This window comes from Gymnodraco acuticeps, unplaced genomic scaffold (assembly GCF_902827175.1).
Source record: "Gymnodraco acuticeps unplaced genomic scaffold, fGymAcu1.1, whole genome shotgun sequence".
In the NCBI taxonomy this organism is placed as follows: domain Eukaryota; kingdom Metazoa; phylum Chordata; class Actinopteri; order Perciformes; family Bathydraconidae; genus Gymnodraco; species Gymnodraco acuticeps.
In genome coordinates, this window is record NW_022991340.1 from 47613 (window position 1) to 67550 (window position 19938).

At 39.9% G+C, this 19938-nt stretch overlaps 2 protein-coding genes across 5 annotated transcripts in view; one reads left to right on the top strand and one right to left on the bottom strand.

Moving 5' to 3' along the window:
* The window catches only part of LOC117562668 (THAP domain-containing protein 5-like), a 68273-nt gene that overhangs the window by 9316 nt on the left and 39019 nt on the right, over positions 1-19938 (top strand). The window lies entirely within an intron of this gene.
* The window catches only part of LOC117562669 (solute carrier family 22 member 6-like), a 43644-nt gene continuing 36626 nt past the window's right edge, over positions 12921-19938 (bottom strand). For all 4 annotated transcript variants that reach the window (XM_034240522.1, XM_034240521.1, XM_034240520.1 and 1 more), the window contains 2 exons: positions 13539-13742; positions 12921-13385 (listed from right to left, as the gene is read on the bottom strand). In XM_034240522.1, coding sequence (XP_034096413.1) covers positions 13298-13385; positions 13539-13742 — 292 coding nt within the window. In that variant the 3' untranslated portion in view covers positions 12921-13297. The remainder of the gene's footprint in view (positions 13386-13538; positions 13743-19938) is intronic.

A 19938-nucleotide genomic window follows, 5' to 3' on the forward strand; every position in this document is an offset into this window, starting at 1 on the left:
CGTTAAATATTTTAACGCAATTAATTAAAAAAATTAATTACCGCCGTTAACGCGATAATTTTGACAGCACTAATATATATATATAGCAAAATAAACACAATTAATTTACACTGCGCTAAACAGCCACATCGACAAACAAACGAGAACCTAAATAGTATGTAATTATATCTAAAACCACAATACGTTAAGTACCTGTACTCGGTGCGCCATGTTGTTTGTTGTCTGTAAACCTCACGTGTTGGGCGTGCTCTCTTCTGACCATATTTGGAAGTACAACTTTTCGCGGCCGCAGCTAGACCCTTCTCAGCCACCGTAGGGTCGTGTCAGGTGGGCGTGTCGTGTACCATCGTGTACCATCGTGTACTGGCCGCGGCCGCCATAGTTTATAAACACTAGATGACTCACCCGCGCTGCTGGCCAATGGAGACCGACGTTGCCACTTGGCCGCCATCTTGCTACAGGCAGTTCTCTCATTCATAACATTATGGTTTACTATTTAAATAACCATAGCTTGCTCAATTTTCAACCAATTTTCAAACGGTTTGGTTTTTTATAAACATCAAAGATGTAGTTATGATACTGCATACTTATAATCATGGACTTTCATATGAAAATAACATTAATCAGATAAAGCAATAGCTATACACACACACACACAGTATTTATATTAAATATTTGCCGGTGTATATATTTCCATTTATTTTATTATATTGTTAATATTTAAAATAAATTATAAAATTAAAATACATTTATATTTTATATATAAAAATCGGTCTCATGTTACCACTCTGTAAGCCAAGAGTTGTTAATTTAGCAATGCCTTAGCTTGAAGAACAGGGACACAACTAATGATAATAGCATATGTTGGTATATTATTTAGATATTCACACCTTTATCAGAAGAACCAAACCAACATAAAATGTGCTCACAGACAGGCCAGTGCTGTCTAATTTATCACAATTATTTTTGACATGAGATCTTCATATCATCCTAGTTTTGTATTTAGTTTCTAGATTTGTAAACAAATCCAGAACCTTTGAAATATGTTATTGAAAAAAGACCTAGAATAATATAAACTGTACCATGTGTCCTTTTGTGTCCTTCTGTAGTCCATTTGTGGTTTGTCTTGTCTCACCCCGGCTGATATATCACAAAATCCACTGTTTAAATTGTTCCCTATATTGCCCCTATAAGGTGTCCTTGGGTGTTATGAAAGGCGGCCCCCCAAAATAAATGTATTATTATTATTATTATTATTATTAAGAAGAACAACTTGGTGTGGTGTGGAGGGGATGTAGGAAGCAGGAGCGGGTGGGGAGAGATGGGGCTTCAAGGTTCAAGGTTATTTGTTTTAAATGTGTCTTGGAGATAAGGACCAGCTGCACACAATAAAATACAGTATAACACAAAACCAATAAGACACACGGTGGCACATGGCACACCAACAATCAATCATCGTCCAGCCTCAGCTTTGGTATTCTTTCACAACCATGTTATGGGTTTATTAGACTGAGCAAACATAAACATATGTGGGGAACATAGTGCTGCGTCTCATGGAACCTGAATATGTCCCTTCTTAGGGCGAGTTCCCACTGCCTCCTCCTCTCTTCGGTTTTGGGAAACCTTAAAAACATGAGAAAGGTAGCCAGCTATATAAATTATTGTCAACATTTTCCTCCCTTCTTTCCTTTAACATTAAGGGTAAGGACAAAAATACACACCGAAATTATCATATTTTTGGTATGTATGCATGTATGTATAGCCTACTTTAAGAATAAGACAACCACACTAAAAGTAATAAAAAAGGTGTCCAAAAGAAACATTCAATAATTGTGTAAAGAAATGGTAACAACATATTCTAAAGAGGCTGGGTCAACAACAATCTTGCAATACTATTATCTCACATAGCCCCACTGATCCTGTGTAGCAGGACTTGTAATGTACATACATCCACTAAGTAATTAACGATTATCCTAATTTTAGTCATAATATTGTCATATCTTACACGTGAAAGGTGATCCCACGGGTTCTTGTTTGCAGACTGCGGTGATTAGAGCATCCGTAGGCTGCACAAAAGTCCGGCATAGTCAGGTATTTCTGTAAACACAAAGCCAGCAAATTCCTGTATCATAATGCAAGATGTTTTTAACAAGCCAAACCACTTGGAAGAAATCATGTGTAACTTAAGTTATGTTGAAAAGAAAGAGCAGTTCTGCCTCTCCCACTGGTGTACAGTTGCTGGGTGAACTTCTTAATACTAGGTCTCACTCACAGCCTCTTGTTATTAGCTAGCTAATAAATACAACCTCATACATAAAGAAAAGCTGCAATTTCAACATGTCCAAGCATCCTGTATCATAGCCATGCTAATAATGTTTATAATAAACCAAACCGTTTGTAAATCAGTCAAGATTTCAGCTAGTTAAGAGTATTTTTGTGCAGATCACTCACCTTACAACAGCTACCATAACGCGAATCAGAGTAACTGTTGACTGTAGCAAGATGGCGGCCGATCAGCTACGCTGGAAAATCTCCCATGAGCCATCTAGTGTTTATATATACCTATGGCGGCCGCAGCTAGACCCTTCTCAAAAGTTGGGCCATTTTATCATCATGCGCTAATGAGCAGCTCTCATAGGAATTAATGAGGCCCCGCCTCCCACGCTGTATCCAGTTCTTATTATACATCCATGCTTGAGACCGGTCTCTACCTGACCGGAGTCACGCTGTGTGTGTCCGTCAGGAAACACGCTGTTTACAAGTAGTTCCAGCAAACATCCACTGATAAACTGCGATGTTAACAACCTCATGATAACCCATAGCCGCGGGAAGTCATTTTGCTCAGGGGGTGCTGCCAAAAGTGAGGAGGGAGCCGCTTAAAAAAAAAAAGAAAAGGCGGGGCCGGGCCGGGCCGGGCCGGGCCCAGCTGTCAGCGATACGAGCCGCATACATTGTTTGTTAAAGGCGAGACACGGCAGGCAAAAACATCGTTTTTCATGCACTGGTCAATTTTGAGATGTTGTACTATTTTGATTCCATAACATGTTTTCTTTAAGGCTTTTGGAAGTAAAACGTACAAAATACACATTTAAGTGTTCATTTTACTATAGTTGGTCTATTTGCGTCTGTATATTTCTCCTAAATTCACCAAAAGTTAGCATTCTAACGTAACATAAAGTACCGCGACCGCTGTTTGCACCATGTCATCGTTGGAAAGCTGAGTCTCTCCTGCACAATCTCATCGGATCCAAATATGGTCATTTCCTTTGTATCAGCAACCAATCGTGAAAGTACAAAGGGGTCTTAAACCAAGAAACGAAATCTCATTGGCTCGTGTCAACTTCTGACAACGTGATTCGTTCAGATGCGTCACGTGATGTGCTAAAACACTTCCTGGTTAGCTTTCCGCTAGAAATTTAAATCTCAAAATGGCAAAGGAACGGCGAAAAAAACGTTCACAGAGAAGACAACAACAATTGTCACTTGCACGAAGCAAGGTTATACAAAACACAAATGACCCCGAACATGAAATACCTTCACGGAGTGCGTCGATGCCCAAGCTGTCATCCAAAGAACAGGAGGGTTTAGCTAGCGCCTCACTGCAATCTTTAAAGGTCCTTTTCTCAAAATGAGTTTTTTCTCCTACTCTGAGTTCGAAATTTCAACTTCAGTTGCACGTACATACACCACACCTTCCAGTTATATTCCTATCAATATTATGAAGGTTTTTGCAGAAGGGTTTGTTCATAGATCATTCATAGCCTGAATTATATAAGATGTTATACCTAGAAACATGGCGAAAATTGATATTTTAGGGCTGTTGACAGTATTTTCTGATTTATGGAGTGATAAAAAGAGATATCCAAAATCCCTTCTGTAAAAGCCTTAGATGCTAATATGACAACAAAATGAAACGAGCATTTTGAACCTGGCTTTATCCAAAGTTCAGATTTCGGTTCCTGAAATGTGTTAAAATATGCGCAAATATAATGAGATAATGGCTCATTTGCATATTCAGAAAACTTGTAATATAAGAAACAATTGCCTCATTGTAGGTAATTAACTGGAGAAATTACCCTATTCACCTGGGGTGTCTCGCCTTAACTTTAATAAACCATTATAGACCTTAGCAACAGCTGCACATGCCCACATGCTAACTATGGGTCTTACAAACCTACATAACATTACAAATAGTCAGAAAATATTATTTACAATATTAATAAAACTATGAATTCAATTGTAACTGATTGACAAGGCAAAACACTGCACAGCGGCAGCAGCATTAAAGGAAACATCGTCTTACCTTGTGTTGGGGCTTCACAAAACTCCAAATGTAGCCTGGGGTGGCACTAATGAAGACCCTCATTAGAGCAGATACATCCACATTGTCCAAAATGTTACTATGGACATGCATTAAAGTCAGATGTGTCAGTCTCTTCTGTGTCATATTACTCTAGTTGTAGAGGTGGTGGGCTGAGGAGTAGCTGGTGGTCCACTCTTTTTATTGGGTTGTTTGTTGGAGAAAAAAATCCAAAATCCTTTTTTGCGCCATTCTATAAAGTTGTCACTCTGCAGTGTGTGTGTCGCGTCAATTACGTCACTCTCCCACGACCTATGACCTAGATGACTCGGATTTTATTTATTTAGAAAATAAATTCAAGCCACCTGATATATACAAATATATACTATGACTATTATATGCTACTGTATACAGCTAATTTTATTTTAAGTAAAATCATAACTATTTTATGTAGTTTAATCATTTTTATTTAGGTGGTCACTCAGTTTTTCAAATGTACACCACTCGCCAACAGGGGGTGCTGCAGCACCCCCAGCACCCCTACTTCCCGCGGCTATGTGATAACCTCATATGTTTTTAATTTAGGATCAAACCTGTGTTTAGTCTAGAAAAAGGTAAATGTGTGCATTTTATTATAAAGTTGTGTATATTTACAGACCGTTGCAAAAACTAAGAAGCTTATAAACATCAGGTTTAAAACTAAAAGAGCTTTGAAACACAATGAAAGATGTTTGGAGTTTTATTTGAGTTATTCATTTAAACTTTTTGTCTAAGAGATGCTGATTTGAAACCGTTGTTACATACAGTTACGGCACTTCCTGTTTCTGCCGGAGAGAGGAGAGGCCGTCCCAAAGCTTACTGCTGTATTTACTCCCTCCATCTGACAGGAGGGAGCCTCGTTGAGCTGCGAGTGTGGCTACAGACGGAGTTCACTCCATCACGGAGGGGTAGGGTCGAGGGAGTGGTTTGGGATTGGGCCTCTGAATCGGAAGCCAACTTCAGCGTCGTCAGTTAAGCATGGTTTGAGTTACAACAGCATGGACTGCAGTAATAAGCGGGCAAGTGCCATGTTTAGTGATTCGAACACTGCAAAGAAAATGCAATGTGGAAGAACAAAGGCTGAGATGATAACAGCCAATGTGCTTGGCCCCAAAACTGTTCGGGATATTCTAAAAGAGCTGTGTCGTCCTCTCACCGAGGTCGCAGCAGGTGAGGAGGTGGAGTAACTAAAAAAGTAACTAAATCCGCCAGAAACCCGAAAATCTTTGCGCGCACGCGCGCGGGGGACACATGCATGCGTCCCGTTTCTCCATTTCTGGAAGTTGGCAACTCTAGTTATAGTCAACCATTAATATTGTGTCTCACACACACAAACTCTCAGTTCAAAACATTTGAAAAAAGTTGTTATCTTACTATGCATGTTGCTTCTTGAAATGTGCAGAGGATGTGGAAGGGGCTCAAATGCATGAAAGGGCACATTTGCGATCTTTGCGACTTTTTTCTCCCTGTCTGTATCTGACACACAGATTCATGACAGTTATTTAAAAATAAATGTAAATAAATAAAGTGTATTTTTGTTAATTCTCCTCACATGACATCTCAACTTTTACCTAACCCTCTGACTGACAGAAGCTCTGCTGACAGAGATGCACTTTCTCTCTTGTTTATTTCTTTACCGCGAATCACCAAATTCGGCAGCCCTTCTGTGTCAGCTGCCAGCTTTCCGGGAGCAGGCCTTCTCACAAACACATATACCACTGCAAATTGTTACCATTTTGATTTGACAACATTATATTGAATTATTACGGTTTTATCTGAGTTATATTTCTGCCAATCGGAAGCAGATCTCTCCCTTCACTGTCACATCGCGAGTGCAGTAAAGCCCGCCTCCAGTACTGCAGGATCTGCATTCTGATTGGCTAAAGCACTTATTTGTTGAAAACTCTGTGTAACGATTGGGCTGGAACTTGTGTGTTGTTAACCCTTTGTGAACTGGGATACATATGCGCAACAAAACAAAAAAAACACAATTAAAATTCGATATGAACTGAGGAGCCGCATGAGACTGGGCAAAGAGCCGCATGCGGCTCGACAGCCGCGGGTTGGCCACTCCTGCTCTAAGGGGTCCTCATGCTCCCCCGGGAAGATTTTTTTTTTAAATATTGAAGTTAAAAGCATCAATCTGGTGCACTTTGAGAGCAAAAATGAAGAGATCTATGGATCTATGTGCTCTTTGCTTGATTCATGCCTTCTCAGTCCCTTATCACGTAGCCTAGCCTATAAGAGCATGGCGCCAGTTTTTGTAGCCAGTTGTGGTGAAGGCATCTGACTTACTTGAACCGAAATGTCTACATGCATAGCAGAAGATGGCATGTTTTTTACATGAATATTCCAGCCAATCTCTGTTTTGAAACCATGAGCTGCAAAATAAGTAGCCTACAGGCGAGTTGGGCACTTTTTTAAATATACCTGGGCAGGCTCTGTTGTGCCGAGGTCCTCTGGCACTTGCGGGCCGCTGAGGGGTGGCGGTGTTTGGGGCAACAAAGACGGCTGCGGCTGCTCCGCCTCCGTGGGCGAGGCGGGCAAAGCCGGCGAGTCGGGCGTTATGGTCCACGACAGTGGCCGCGGGTAACGTAATGTCCCCATGATCTGAACTGTTATTACCTGCAGTAGATGCAGTGTTACTGCTGGCGATAAGGGCTGGTTGTTTTAACAATTTTCTGATGTCCATGACTGCTTTGTAAGAACCTTGCAGATGACGAACGCGCAGCGGCACAGGTCACGCACACCTGACATAATAATAACGTTACTTACTGTTTAAATTGAACAAATAAATGCAGCAGACAATGTTATTTAACCACAATTACAATTTATTTTATTTCAACTAAATTCTTATTATTATTATTACTACTATTATTATTATTATATATGTAATATTTTTAACTTTTTGTGTGTGTGTGTGTGTGTGTGTGTGTGGCACGAGCGCATTTTGTGAGTGCGCGAGCGGTATCGTGGAATGTTGTTGTTAACATCTGGTTAGCTGGCTATGCTAACGGATATAAAGAGCTGTTTCTACACCAAGGTGGAGGAGAGTCCTCCTGTCGGACTGAGAAGATCGTATAACCTCAGCTCAGTGAGGTAAGGACTCTCTCAGTGTTTAGATAGTTCACTTTAGTGTCAGTTATCTCAGTGGGTCTCAAGGGCGCCGGAAGCGGGGGGGCCATTGGCCCCCCCATTTTACGGCCCTGCCCCACATTTTCGCAGCAGCGGATGCCGCGGAACACTGTACACATCCCGTTTCAATAATTCCCCTCTAGTCTAAAGTCGCATCTAAAAAGAACGCCATCTGATCTAGCTGTGTATATTTTTGATTGTTATATTCAATCTCATTACAGGCATTTTTGAAGCTTGTAAAGGGAAGAACACAGCTCGCCTCTCACTCGCCACTCTGCTCTTCCACAGCGCCGCTTCCCCTCCCTCCGCTGACATTATGAATGTAAGGCATAGTAATCATAGATAACACCGCAGGGTCCGTTACAGTTTGTTTTCATCTGATTTCAAATAAACAAAGTCTTGGCTTTCAGAATATTAAACTCGTTTTGGCAAATTCAGATGATAAATACAGCTTTGAAGCTTTTAACGGCATAATTACAAGCGGAGAACGGAGTAACTTGACGTCACAGCAAGCATAACAACAGCCGGTGTTTCTCCTGAGAGTTTTCCCCGGGAAACAAACGCAAAAATACACAAACACACACACGTATACACACACACACACTCGCGAGCATCCCCCAGACCAGTAATCCAAACGAAAATATCTTCCCTCCGTACTACTTTGATCATTTGCTCCGCTAATAATCAATCAGATCGATCCAGAGAAGAGGAAACTTTAGAAGGCCTTTTTCTCAAAATGATGACTCGGTGACAGTCATTATATAATGTGACATATTTTGCTTAATATAGTATACAAAAACAATCCTGATATCATTAGAAAGCTAGGAATCTCCTCTTTCCAACAGTATACAACTCAAAATGTGTCTTCGGATCAATGCGACTGATTTCGATGGAGCAGGTCACTTTGCATTAGGTAAAATACAGCAGGCAGACATAACAGGAAGAATATGTACATTTTAATCCAATCAAATATTGTCACACCATTCAAATGTATCCATGTACATTACAACCAATAACAAAGCTTAGATGTGTTTATTTGTTACGTTGTTTACGTTATGTGTTACGTTGTTCAGTGTGTGTCAGCCGTTAACCTATAGATAAACTTGCAAACATGTCAGAAGAACCGGCGCATAAGAAAACAAAATACAGTCAAACTAAGCTGAAATTCAACAACTTGAATGTCACATCCCTGACATCCACAACTCCGGAGCCTGGTCCTTCAACCATAGAACCAGCGCAGCCAGATGAACCCCAGCAGCAGCTCTGCGGCCGCAGAGCCTGTCAAAACCGCCGCCGCCGGCATCGTTGAACCGAAACAGGCTGGTTCCGACTGCATGGAGGTTTGTTGTCGGGACATTGTGACGGGCAAAAAAAAAGCTTATTTGGGCAAAGAGAAGGTACTTCAATGCAGAATGCACAAAAACAGAGAGTGTAATTATTTACAAAACCACTAAACGAGCCTTCTGTGAAATATGCAGATTTGCTGCTGTCAAACGGCTTGTAACTTTCTCCAAATGTGGAGATGACAGCTTTGTAAATACAGAGTTAATAACTGGAACTTTTCACAGAGCTTACTTCAGTCAAACACCAGTCAACATTCAGCTTGTCAAACAAGAGCGTATGGAAAAAAGAAGAGATGGAATGATGTGTGGGCTGGTCTGTATAGTTTAATTTACAGGAAAGGAGTGAGCAGAGGGTTGAGTTGTCCATTCTTGTTCTGTTTTCTCTGACTATCTTCCTCCTGAAGACCCTCTCAGACTTTCATTTGCTCGCGCTACTAAAGAGACACGTTACCATGGAAACCAAACAATGGTGTAGCTGTATTGAAGTCCGAGTGGAAACAGTAACATTTGGTGCGTTATGTTAGAATGAAATAAATCAGATTTAGTCAGAAATCGGGAGAAATGCGGGATAAATATGACCCCGGCAGGAAAACGGGAGTCTCCCGCGAAAATCGGGAGGGTTGGCAAGTAGGCTATGTCACATACACACGCACTTTTAGGCCCCCCCACTTCTGAAATGAATCCGGCGCCGCTGGCAAACGGTTTGGTCACCATTTATGTAAACAAGTATTTGCGAGGAACACCTTTATATGATCATTATAGTTATTAAAAAATAAGAGAATAAATGAAAAACGGGTATGAAATACTATAGGACAGTAACAGAAGAATACAGTTTAAAGGGGGAGTGACTAGTAAAATATCCATAAAGAAAAAGTAAATCTGTTTACAGTTCTGTTTCATATGGGTGCTGCTGAGAGATGTAGGCTATCCATAGATCTCTTCATTTAGCTCTCAAAGTGCACCAGATTGATGCATTTAACTTCAATATTTTAAAAATAAACTTCCCGGGGGAGCATGCCCCCAGACCTTCCTAGAGGAGGTTAGGTCCACCCCCACCTAAAACATGTTCACATGGATAGGATACTAAATACATTTGCACACTTTTTATATGGTGGCCTATGTCCATATGTTTCTGTTTTGGTGGTCGTGCCACAACCGTGCATGTATGCACAAGTTGTTAGGGATATAATTGTCCTAGACTCCTAGATATGACGTGCATGACCAACCCTGACGTCTGTTATCTCCTTTAAGGAGATAGGCTGCTTCAGCCATAATGTTGTTGTTCCCATTCTATGACCGGGCAACCCTAGGTCACAGATGGTTTATTGTTGTGGGTACACTGGGACACTTCCTTCTCTGTGTTTGTGGACTCCAAGGTGTGAAATCTTCGAGGCCAAGAGTGTCAGACGCAAGTAACTCAGTGTTCCCAACTGTTTAGGCTATCTTCTCAAATATGTTGATTACTCTCTGCGAAACCAGTTAAATGGGCTAACGAGAGAGAGGTGCTCCAGAATTGACGTGGCAACTCTCCCGTGCAGTCAGAACCTCTGGCTCTTGGACTTGTGATATGAATTCTCCGGCCGAAGCTCCAAATAAACCATCAGTGTTTTACATCAAAGCTCCTGCTCTTCCCATGTCTTCTTCATGAGTCGGTGACTCCCACTGCATTGCTACACAGAAGTTTCCCCCACACAAGTCATGGTGGATCCACAATGTAAAGTCATTCACACAGCCTCTTCCCTCTTCTCTCTGTGAGGAGCAGCAGGTTCAGCTTTCAGAACAAAGTAACACAAAACTAAAATGGCATTCATTTTTTAAATATGTGGTGTAGTAATACATTTATTTATTTGTCTTCTCAAGAGAGTACCAGAATGTGTATTTTATGTTAGTATTTCAAAAGATCTCCTGGGGGAGAATCCCCCCAGACCCCCCTGCAGGGGTTGGGTTTTCAGCATGTCAACTCTTTCACCTGTGGGGAAATTGCAGGATTGGCTCCAGGTCGCCCTTTTTATTTACTTCAAGACAAATGTGCCTTTTTATTTGATACAGTTCAATTTGGATTGAGACAGGGAAATAATCTAAACCTCACGCGTGGCGTTTCACTGTCAAATCAGGCCCTTGGTGGATTTAATGTCGGCCCGCAGGATAATGTTTAATTACTATTAGATCTGGCCCGCCGCTATATTGCACGCACACCTTCACTCAATCCTGAGGATTTCCTCAGCTCAGAGCCTGACCCCAAACATTGATGAACTTGCACCCAAGATGAGATGCCAAGTATCTGGCTTGAATTAGCATCACAGGAGCAAACTGAGTTTCAATGGATGTTTCCTTCTGCACTTTGTCTCTCACGACAGCAGGGCATGTTTGGTTTGTTCTTTGAGGGAAATAGTTTTTTTGAAGCGGTTGTTGGCCTGTGGAAAAATGTAATCATAAGAAATGACTCTGGAAAAGCTGCAGATAGAGCCATAAGAAATGAATGCAACTGATTATTTCATGTTTAATATTGTTTTTATAGGCAATAATTTAAGCTTTGTTAGTTCCAGGTTTAATATGTGCAATAAGTTCATTTCAATACGTTTTGCAATACACATTGAACCTGTACTAGTCGGCCCTCGACTAGTACCGATTTTTAAATGTTGGCCCACTGTGTATTTGAATTTGACACCCCTGTTCTAGACTGTCTGTGAGACTCAAAAGATTAATATTTAAAGACTGGGGTTGCGTTCCGATAATCCAAAAATCAGCTCCTAAATTCTAACCCTATCTCCTATTCCTTGACCTCTGAGTGAAACGTCACGGGGTTAAGGGATAGTGGATAGGATAATTCAAAAGGACTTCGGAGAAGAGACTGCTGTACTTTAGAGAATCCGAATGCACTTTCACTATCCGACGTGTTTATGATGCGCCAGCGGACGTCATGAATGTGCGTCTGCTGCTGTGGGGAAACTATGGAAACTACAGTTTTCTATACAGCGGACTACAACATGGATGTTTAATAAGAACGAGGGACTCATCTAGAGACTCTGCACCGTGCTCTGATGCTGTTGCTTTGCTTTATGAACGTGGACAACAGAGAAAGATATTCTTCATGACCAAAGTTGGAATTGAAATAAACAAGGAAAGTGAAACTTATGCTCGTCACCCTCTCCCTCCAGTCCACATTAATACAAATGATCCCAATACGTATGATTGTATGAACTATGAAAAGATCTTAAAATCAATACAAATGTATTTATTATAAATGTTAGTCCTTAACATCTATCACTGTGTATATCACCATTCAAACATCTTTTAAAAGTTGAACAAACCCCACACAGCTGAGTAAACACTGAAATGTTGACTTTATTTGATCATTTCAGTAAAAACTAATGTTCATATTTCTCTTTTTGATTATAATACTGATGAACGTTCAAAACAAAGCACTTTGGCAACTTACCACATACGTTTTAAAATGCTTAATAAGCACCGTAACTTTCATGATATCATTTCTCCGTCATAATCGTTTGTTTCCGTGAACGGCCGACTATTGTGTGACGTCAAATGCTGCGGCTGCAAGGCATTGTGGGCAGCATTTTCTCCTCTCTTTTCGTCAAGGGATGTCCAGTGGTTCCTAAGCTAAAGGAGGTTATAAAGGAAGTTTGAAACCTCCTTACCTTTCATTTAGAGAATTGGAACGGCACTTATCATGGCTGCCACTGACGTACTTCCGGGTCATTTCACTCCGTTAGGAAGGTTCCTAAGCTAAATGGACTATTGGAATGCAGCCCAAGTGACATTTTACCTAAAATATGGAACACCAGAGGTCATTCATGAGATCATGAAGTGAAACAGACAAATGTAAACAGGAGTAAGTTCTGTGTGTGATTGAAAAACAGAATGATCTACCTGATTTCATATTGTTTACTTATTGATTGATATTTTAGCATAAGGCCCAGACAATGAATGACAGACGCAAACCAGTTAAATGTAAATCCTCTTGTCACAAACTTCTTTGTCTGACTTGTTTCAGTAATTGTATCAGACAGTGCCCATTTAAAAGTAGCCTGATAAAGAAGTGTGCAAAGTATTTCAGTTCAACAGAGCAAAGGGAATGAGAAGACTTAAATGTGTAGGTGCTGATTTTATTGAAAATATAGTTTTGTTTTCAAATACAAGATTGCAAGTAATAAGAAGTTATACAAATACCAGTAAAAGCAAAGCACCTGTAGAAGGCACATTTTCTAAAATATAAAAACATGATTTATGCAAATCCAGACTAAAATCCTCCTATAACACAAACACACACAGATCTAATTGTTCACAGCTGTTCATTTCATTGTATTACCCTGTCTTATTGCAACTCCACCTGTCTAGCAGACATACAATATAATAAGCTTTATATTGAAATCAAACTAATAAACAGGCCGGAGAAAAAGCAGTAACCAAGATATGTTCATTGACATGTCAGGGAAACCTCAGAAGCAGAATCCATATGCCCTCAGGCCGTCTGCTTTAGGAGATCCACCTGGGTTTCTTGCAGGATTATCGCTTCCTTTCGTGACACTTTGGAGCTTCTCCCAGTTCCCCTGTGGTCAAAATAGAAAATGAAAATATTGATGAATCTGTCTCTGTCTCTCTCTCTTAATGTCTAAAATGCCTCCAGTATACTTTACTAAAAATGTATTTTTTGATTTGCAGAGATGTAAAGAAGGAACAGATCCTGTCCCCCCTGATCTTACCTGTCCTCCACATCTTGTATTGTGTCGGGGAGGGGTGAGCCAAGTGTTTCTGGAAGAAATATTGCAGCAATTCCACTGAGGATCGGAGCGCCGCCATAGATCAAACCCGGGAGCCAAGGTAGATAGTCGGCCGTGAGAAGCACCATCGGGGCCACCATGGCTCCCACCCGACCCATCATGGATACCCATCCCATGCCATTCTGACTGAGAGGGAGAAATAACAACAAGATTAGAGGCTGCTATTTCAGAACATTGCTAAATTGACCAGTTAAGGTGTACATGAAGTATGTCATTTTCGTTGAATAAAACGCAGATAAACCTCGTAAATGCAGTCCATATACAGCACTGATAGGGACAAGGGTTTTTAGTAACTATTTAAAGGTGGGGTAGGTAAGTTTGAGAAACCGGCTCGAGATACACTTTTTGTTATATTCCATGGAATGCTCTTAACATCCCGATAGCAATGAATATCTTAAGTACTTTGACAAAAAATCCATAAAAAAATGTCATCTGTGGAAGCCGTAGCACTGTATAAAGCACGACCAATCATCTGAGCCGGCCCGGCTAAAATAACTTGATGGCAGAGGTGTGGACTCGAGTCACATGACTTGGACTCGAGTCAGACTCGAGTCACACATTTTATGACTTGAGACTCGACTTGACAACATCACAAAAGACTTGCGACTCGACTTGGACTTGAACACCAATGACTCGGGACTTGACTTGGACTTGAGCCTTCTGACTTGAGGTGACTTGCTACTTTAATTCAGAGGTCTCCAACACGCCGATCGCGAGCTGCCGCTAGAAGAGCAGACTCCCGTCGGGGAGAGCAGAATCTTCAGCCGCTCCTACTCTTGCTGAGATTCCTTGCAGGCAGGGGCGGGTCTTTATTTAGCTGGGCCACCATGCGGCCAATCATATGCGAGGACACACTAGGATCATACCATTATGTGAAAGAAGGGTGGGGGGCACAGCATGTGTAGTGGTACAGGCCAGCTGCACAGAGCGACGGGGAGACGGGGAGCCGGATTGAAATGCAAGCGCGTCGGAAAAAGTCAAGAAATGAGCGAAAACCGAAAAAAGAAGCAGCATCTGGCTGCTTTTCAATGATATTGGAGAAAGCAAAGCTGAGTGCAGGATTTGTAAAAATGAAAATAACCTTCAGAGCAGGGGTTTTTTTTGGTAACCACTCAGGATTTATTGTCAGAGGTGGGAGAAGTTCAGACAATTAAAAAAAGTTACAATCAGGGTTCCCGCGGGGTCTTAACAAGTCTTAAAAAGTCTTACATTTGATAATCAGAATGTAAGGCCTTAAATATGATTCAGAAGGTCTTAAAAATTATCGGATTTGAAAGGTACTTCTATGTTGCGATAGCGTCTAAATGTGTTTTGGGGGAAATGTCCGGGCTGCAAAGTAACCAGTACGGTAATAGCCTTTCAGTTCCCCCCAACAATTTGTATTGAATTAAATCAACATGGAACCAGTAATCACTAACTTTGTTTCCCCCGGCCCCTTATTGGAGAACACCCAGCTAGTAACCTAGCAACCAAGCTTCAGCTCATGTAGCCTATCTTCGAATCTACTTACAAATAAATATGGGGAAGTGTCAGTTCAACCGTATTTGGTTGGAAAACATCTAATTTAGTGCTTGGTTGAAACCAGTGGAGGGAACGTGTTTGAAGCCCGCTGCACCTTTTGCAAAATAAATTAGTGTTTGTTTTGCTAATGTAGCGTTAGCTAGTGCAGCAGCAGCTAATGTAGCGTTAGCTAGTGCAGCAGCAGCTAATGCAGCAGCTGCCGCAACAACACCGGGGGACCTCCGGGCGAAGTTTGGGTCTACGTCAACCCTTAAAGCGGAGGTGCTGTAGACCAGTGCTTCTCAAAGTGTGGTCCGCGGACCACTGGTGGTCCGTGAGCGCTCTCTAGTGGTCCGTGAGTATATTGGTAACATTTCACATTTTAAATAAATAAATAAATACAAGTTTTCCGCACTCTCGTGGGAATATCTCCCCAATGGAGCGAGCTTAAGTTTCACTTTCAATTGCATGATATAGCCCAGCGCAACACCTTCATCACACATGTTGCTAATTGTTTGTACCATTTTCAGGCAATTTCTAATCTGTTCTAGAAAAACGATGTGTTTTTGGATATGTTTGGAGTTAGCAGGTCCGCGAGTGTTTTTTTATTGGTTTCTCTTAAGCCCCACGGACCCGAGCTCGGGTCCGAAAATGCTATATATGTAGCAACAGTGCTATATCTGAAGTGTCATTCATGAAACTATTAATATTTCATACCCATCTGACCGGAGGAAACTTGGCTTACTGACTATACGAAAAAAAATTTTTTTTTCGAAAAATAAGTCTCACAAGAAGCCTCTAAATGACCCCATGTCAAAAACGGGCAATTGCTATGTCTGCTCATAACTCACAAAAACGATCATTTATAATTCATCCTTTCCGCACAAACAACACATTTTCTGAAAGCTGAGATTCCACAGATTCCATGGGTGTACACCCCATCACTACAGGCACAACATTAACCGAGCTGGCAGCCACAACATAGCAAGTAAACAATATCAGTTTTCAAATCCCTGACAATAATTAGGTCTTACCTTGGCTGTTTTGTGATCAAAAGTTGTGTTCAAAGGAATAAAAACGCTGCTCAGGGTTAATCCAATGTCTCTTGTCACTTTAAAATGATTACTGAGAATCAATCCTTTCATTCACGGCAGAAGAGTAGGTCCAACGATTAACAGTCCGTGGATTCAGCTGCGGGAGCTGCTTTTTACGCATAGCTCCCCCTCCGCAGGCATGACGTATTTACGTAATTTGAAACTGCTACTCGATTCGATTGGCTCTAACGATTCAAAAAAGGTGTCAATCACCCAAATCGACCAATGGGTTCCAGAGATAGGAGTTTGCGTAAGGATAAATAAAGGCTGTATCAGCTGATTTACGCACGACCCAGTCTTTGTACGCTGCATACTAGGCTATAGCGTAGCATAGCATGTCCCGCGGCGACAGGAGAGCAGAGAACGGCAGATCGATCAGCGAAACAGCAGGATTTGTTTTCTTTGTCTTCATTGTAACAATGGCAGCCAGAAAGAAGACTTTTTTGTCCGTCGAGGAGGCATTGGACATCGTATTTCAGGACTCTCCGTCGGAAGATAGTGATCTCGTCACGCACAAAGGGGACAGTAATGACTCTGATTATGAACCTCCGTCACCGGAAAGGTATGGATTCTCTCTGTTTGTATCTATTACTTATTTATTTGGTGTAAGAGTATTCATCTGTTTTTATCTTTTTGTTATTTATTTGGTGTAAGAGTGTATTCATCTATAGTAATTTCACACACGTGACAATAACACGACGGCATCCATCTTGTGATATAATGTTCTTTCACACACTCAACAACAACAAAGAAGATGGATGCCGTTTCTTGTTCTTGTTGTTGAAATAAACAAGACATATACATGTTGAATTTAACACGGTATTACATTTCATTTAGCTGACGTTTTTATCCAAAGTGACTTACAACTATATATATACACACACGCATATATATATATATATATATATATATACATACACACGTGTATATATATATATATATACATACACATATATATATATATATATATATATATACATACACACATATATATATATATATATATATATATACATACACACATATATATACATATATATATACATACACACATATATATACATATATATACATACACACATATATATACATATATATATATATACACATATATATATAAACATATATATACATACATACATATATATACATACATACATACATATATATACATACACATATATACATACACATATATATACATACATATATATATATATATACACACACATATATATGACAGACAGAATATTAATATTAAATATTGAACAGATTATATGAACCCTGTCTCACATAATTTACACGGTATACATTTTGAGTGATATAATGTTATTTCACACACTCAAAATTGATGTTCTGCTGTTGTTGTAGAGAAATTATTTCTGATTTGAGTTACATTTTTGAAAGTACAAGCCAGAGAATTAATCTATTTGTTTTTTCCACATTTGTTTTCACAGTGAGGAAGGCGATGAGGATATGGCTTCTGGATGCCCGAGTATTATGGGGAAGATGCCACCAAGGTCAGGAGGTACTGCAGGAGGTGCTCTGATGCTGGCAACTGAAGGGTGAAGACACCTGTGTACTGCAGGAAGTGTCAGGTCCCTCTGTGCTTCACTATCAAAAATAACTTTTACAGGGCATGGCATGACTTACTGGAGTAATACTGTAACATTCAGGGTTTGTATAAAGTTTTTTTTTTACCCAAAAAATGCTTGTTGTATAGTGTGTTGCTAATTTTTTTTAATAAATCTGCTCCAGTTAGAGTCAAATGTTTCCTAAGTTTCCTCATTTTTATTGTGCAAGTAACATGCATCTCATGCAAAGAGGGAACTTTCCACACACACACACACACACACCCACTTAATTTTTATTTATTTTTTTAACAATTATTTTTTTATTTTTTTATGGAATGAATACCTATAGTGATAATTAAATGTTGTACAATGATTTTTACAGTCTGGTACCTGAAAAAGGTTAAATGGCACTGATGGTACCAAATGTGCCCAAAGCTTAGTCCGCTTGGACTTTTTTTTGCTAAATCTCTCTAAAAAGGTCAATTCTCACTTGTTTTGCCTCAATCTTGATACAGGGTACTTATTATATGTTATACTTTGGATTCCTAAAGCTTTTAGGCTACTAACCCATCATTCAAGGGTGGTTTTCACTATAAGTAATGGGTTTTATTTGGGCGGAGACAAAAATGTACACTTTTTGACTATGTTCCATCTGGATTTACTCTGACACTGAAACATCTTTATTGATTCTGACACTTCTACATCCAACTCACAGATGTGACCTTGCTTTGATAAAAGAAATTATTCATATAACCCTTTTAGAAGTTAAGTTATAGTCCTTTGTTTTGGGCATGTCATTTTCGAGCCTGAAACCTGAAAAACAGGCTTGGGGCTTAAGAGGTTAAGTGGTCCTTGGTATGAAAAAGTTTGAACAACACTGCTGTAGACGCTACACACTAGGGCTGCTCGATTATGGCAATAATCAAGATTATGTTGGTCAATAATTAATATCACGATTATTAAATATTATTCATTGACTTTGAAAACATCCATTTATTGAACTTTAAAACAAATAATAATTTGAACAGTATCTTTTTAACTGTTGATTACCCTGAACATATAATTCAACTGAAAAACCAATACAAAAATTAATTAAATAAATGATACATTACTAAAAAATTCATTAGATCAAATATGTTGTAGTGCACTGTCACAACCTAGCAAAGCAAAATAATCGTTTTTTCCGATTATGTTGTTTTCGTAATTGTGGCAGGCCAAAATCGTAATTGCGATTAAAATATGATTAATTGCACAGCCCTAACACACACACACACACACACACACTTTTTGTCTAACACGCTAACACAGTTCTGTACTGTTATGCTGTTATGTTCAGTCACTGTTCTTATGTTGAACATGAATACATTTACTTTGTAAGTGATTATGGGACGTATTTCTTCTTTCATATCAATTTTCCTTCATACTTTATTGCCGTGAAATAGGTCTTAAATTCTATTCAAAGTGGTCTTAAAAAGGTGTTATTTGAGTTGGCGAAACCTGCAGGAACCCTGTACAATAAAAAGTCCTGCATTCAAAATGTTACAAGTAAAAGTACAAAAGTATTAGCATCAAAATATACTTAAAGTACCACCTGCAGAGGGATCTAGATGCAGGTGTTCTTTATAGAGACCGCCTCGCTGCACATTATCCCTTGCATAAAGATAGATTGTAGGGCCATTATAACATGTACACAGTGGAAATAAACATTCTGGTTACCTCAACATCAGGGATCTTATACATTAAACTCCTTCTGAATCAAACCGTCACGGTAGCCTTACCTTACTGATCCCTCTTAAATGAGAAAAACACACGTTACTTTACCAGCAGAGAGAAAATGGATTATTAAATTATTAATGTGACTAATAAAGAGCAATTTGATTATTAAGTATTATTCTGTTGATCGATGTCATTACATTTGGTGAAAAACACATAATGACTTGTTTATGACTCATTTTGTCAAAGTTTAGGACTTGACTTGACTTGAACTTGCCCATCCTGACTTGAGACTTGACTTGGACTTGCAAAACAATGACTTGAGACTTGACTCGGACTTGAGCGCAAAGACTTGAGACTTGACTCGGACTTGCAAAACAATGACTTGGTCCCACCTCTGCTTGATGGCCTACCTGCCTGTCAGCTTTCCATCTGTGCACA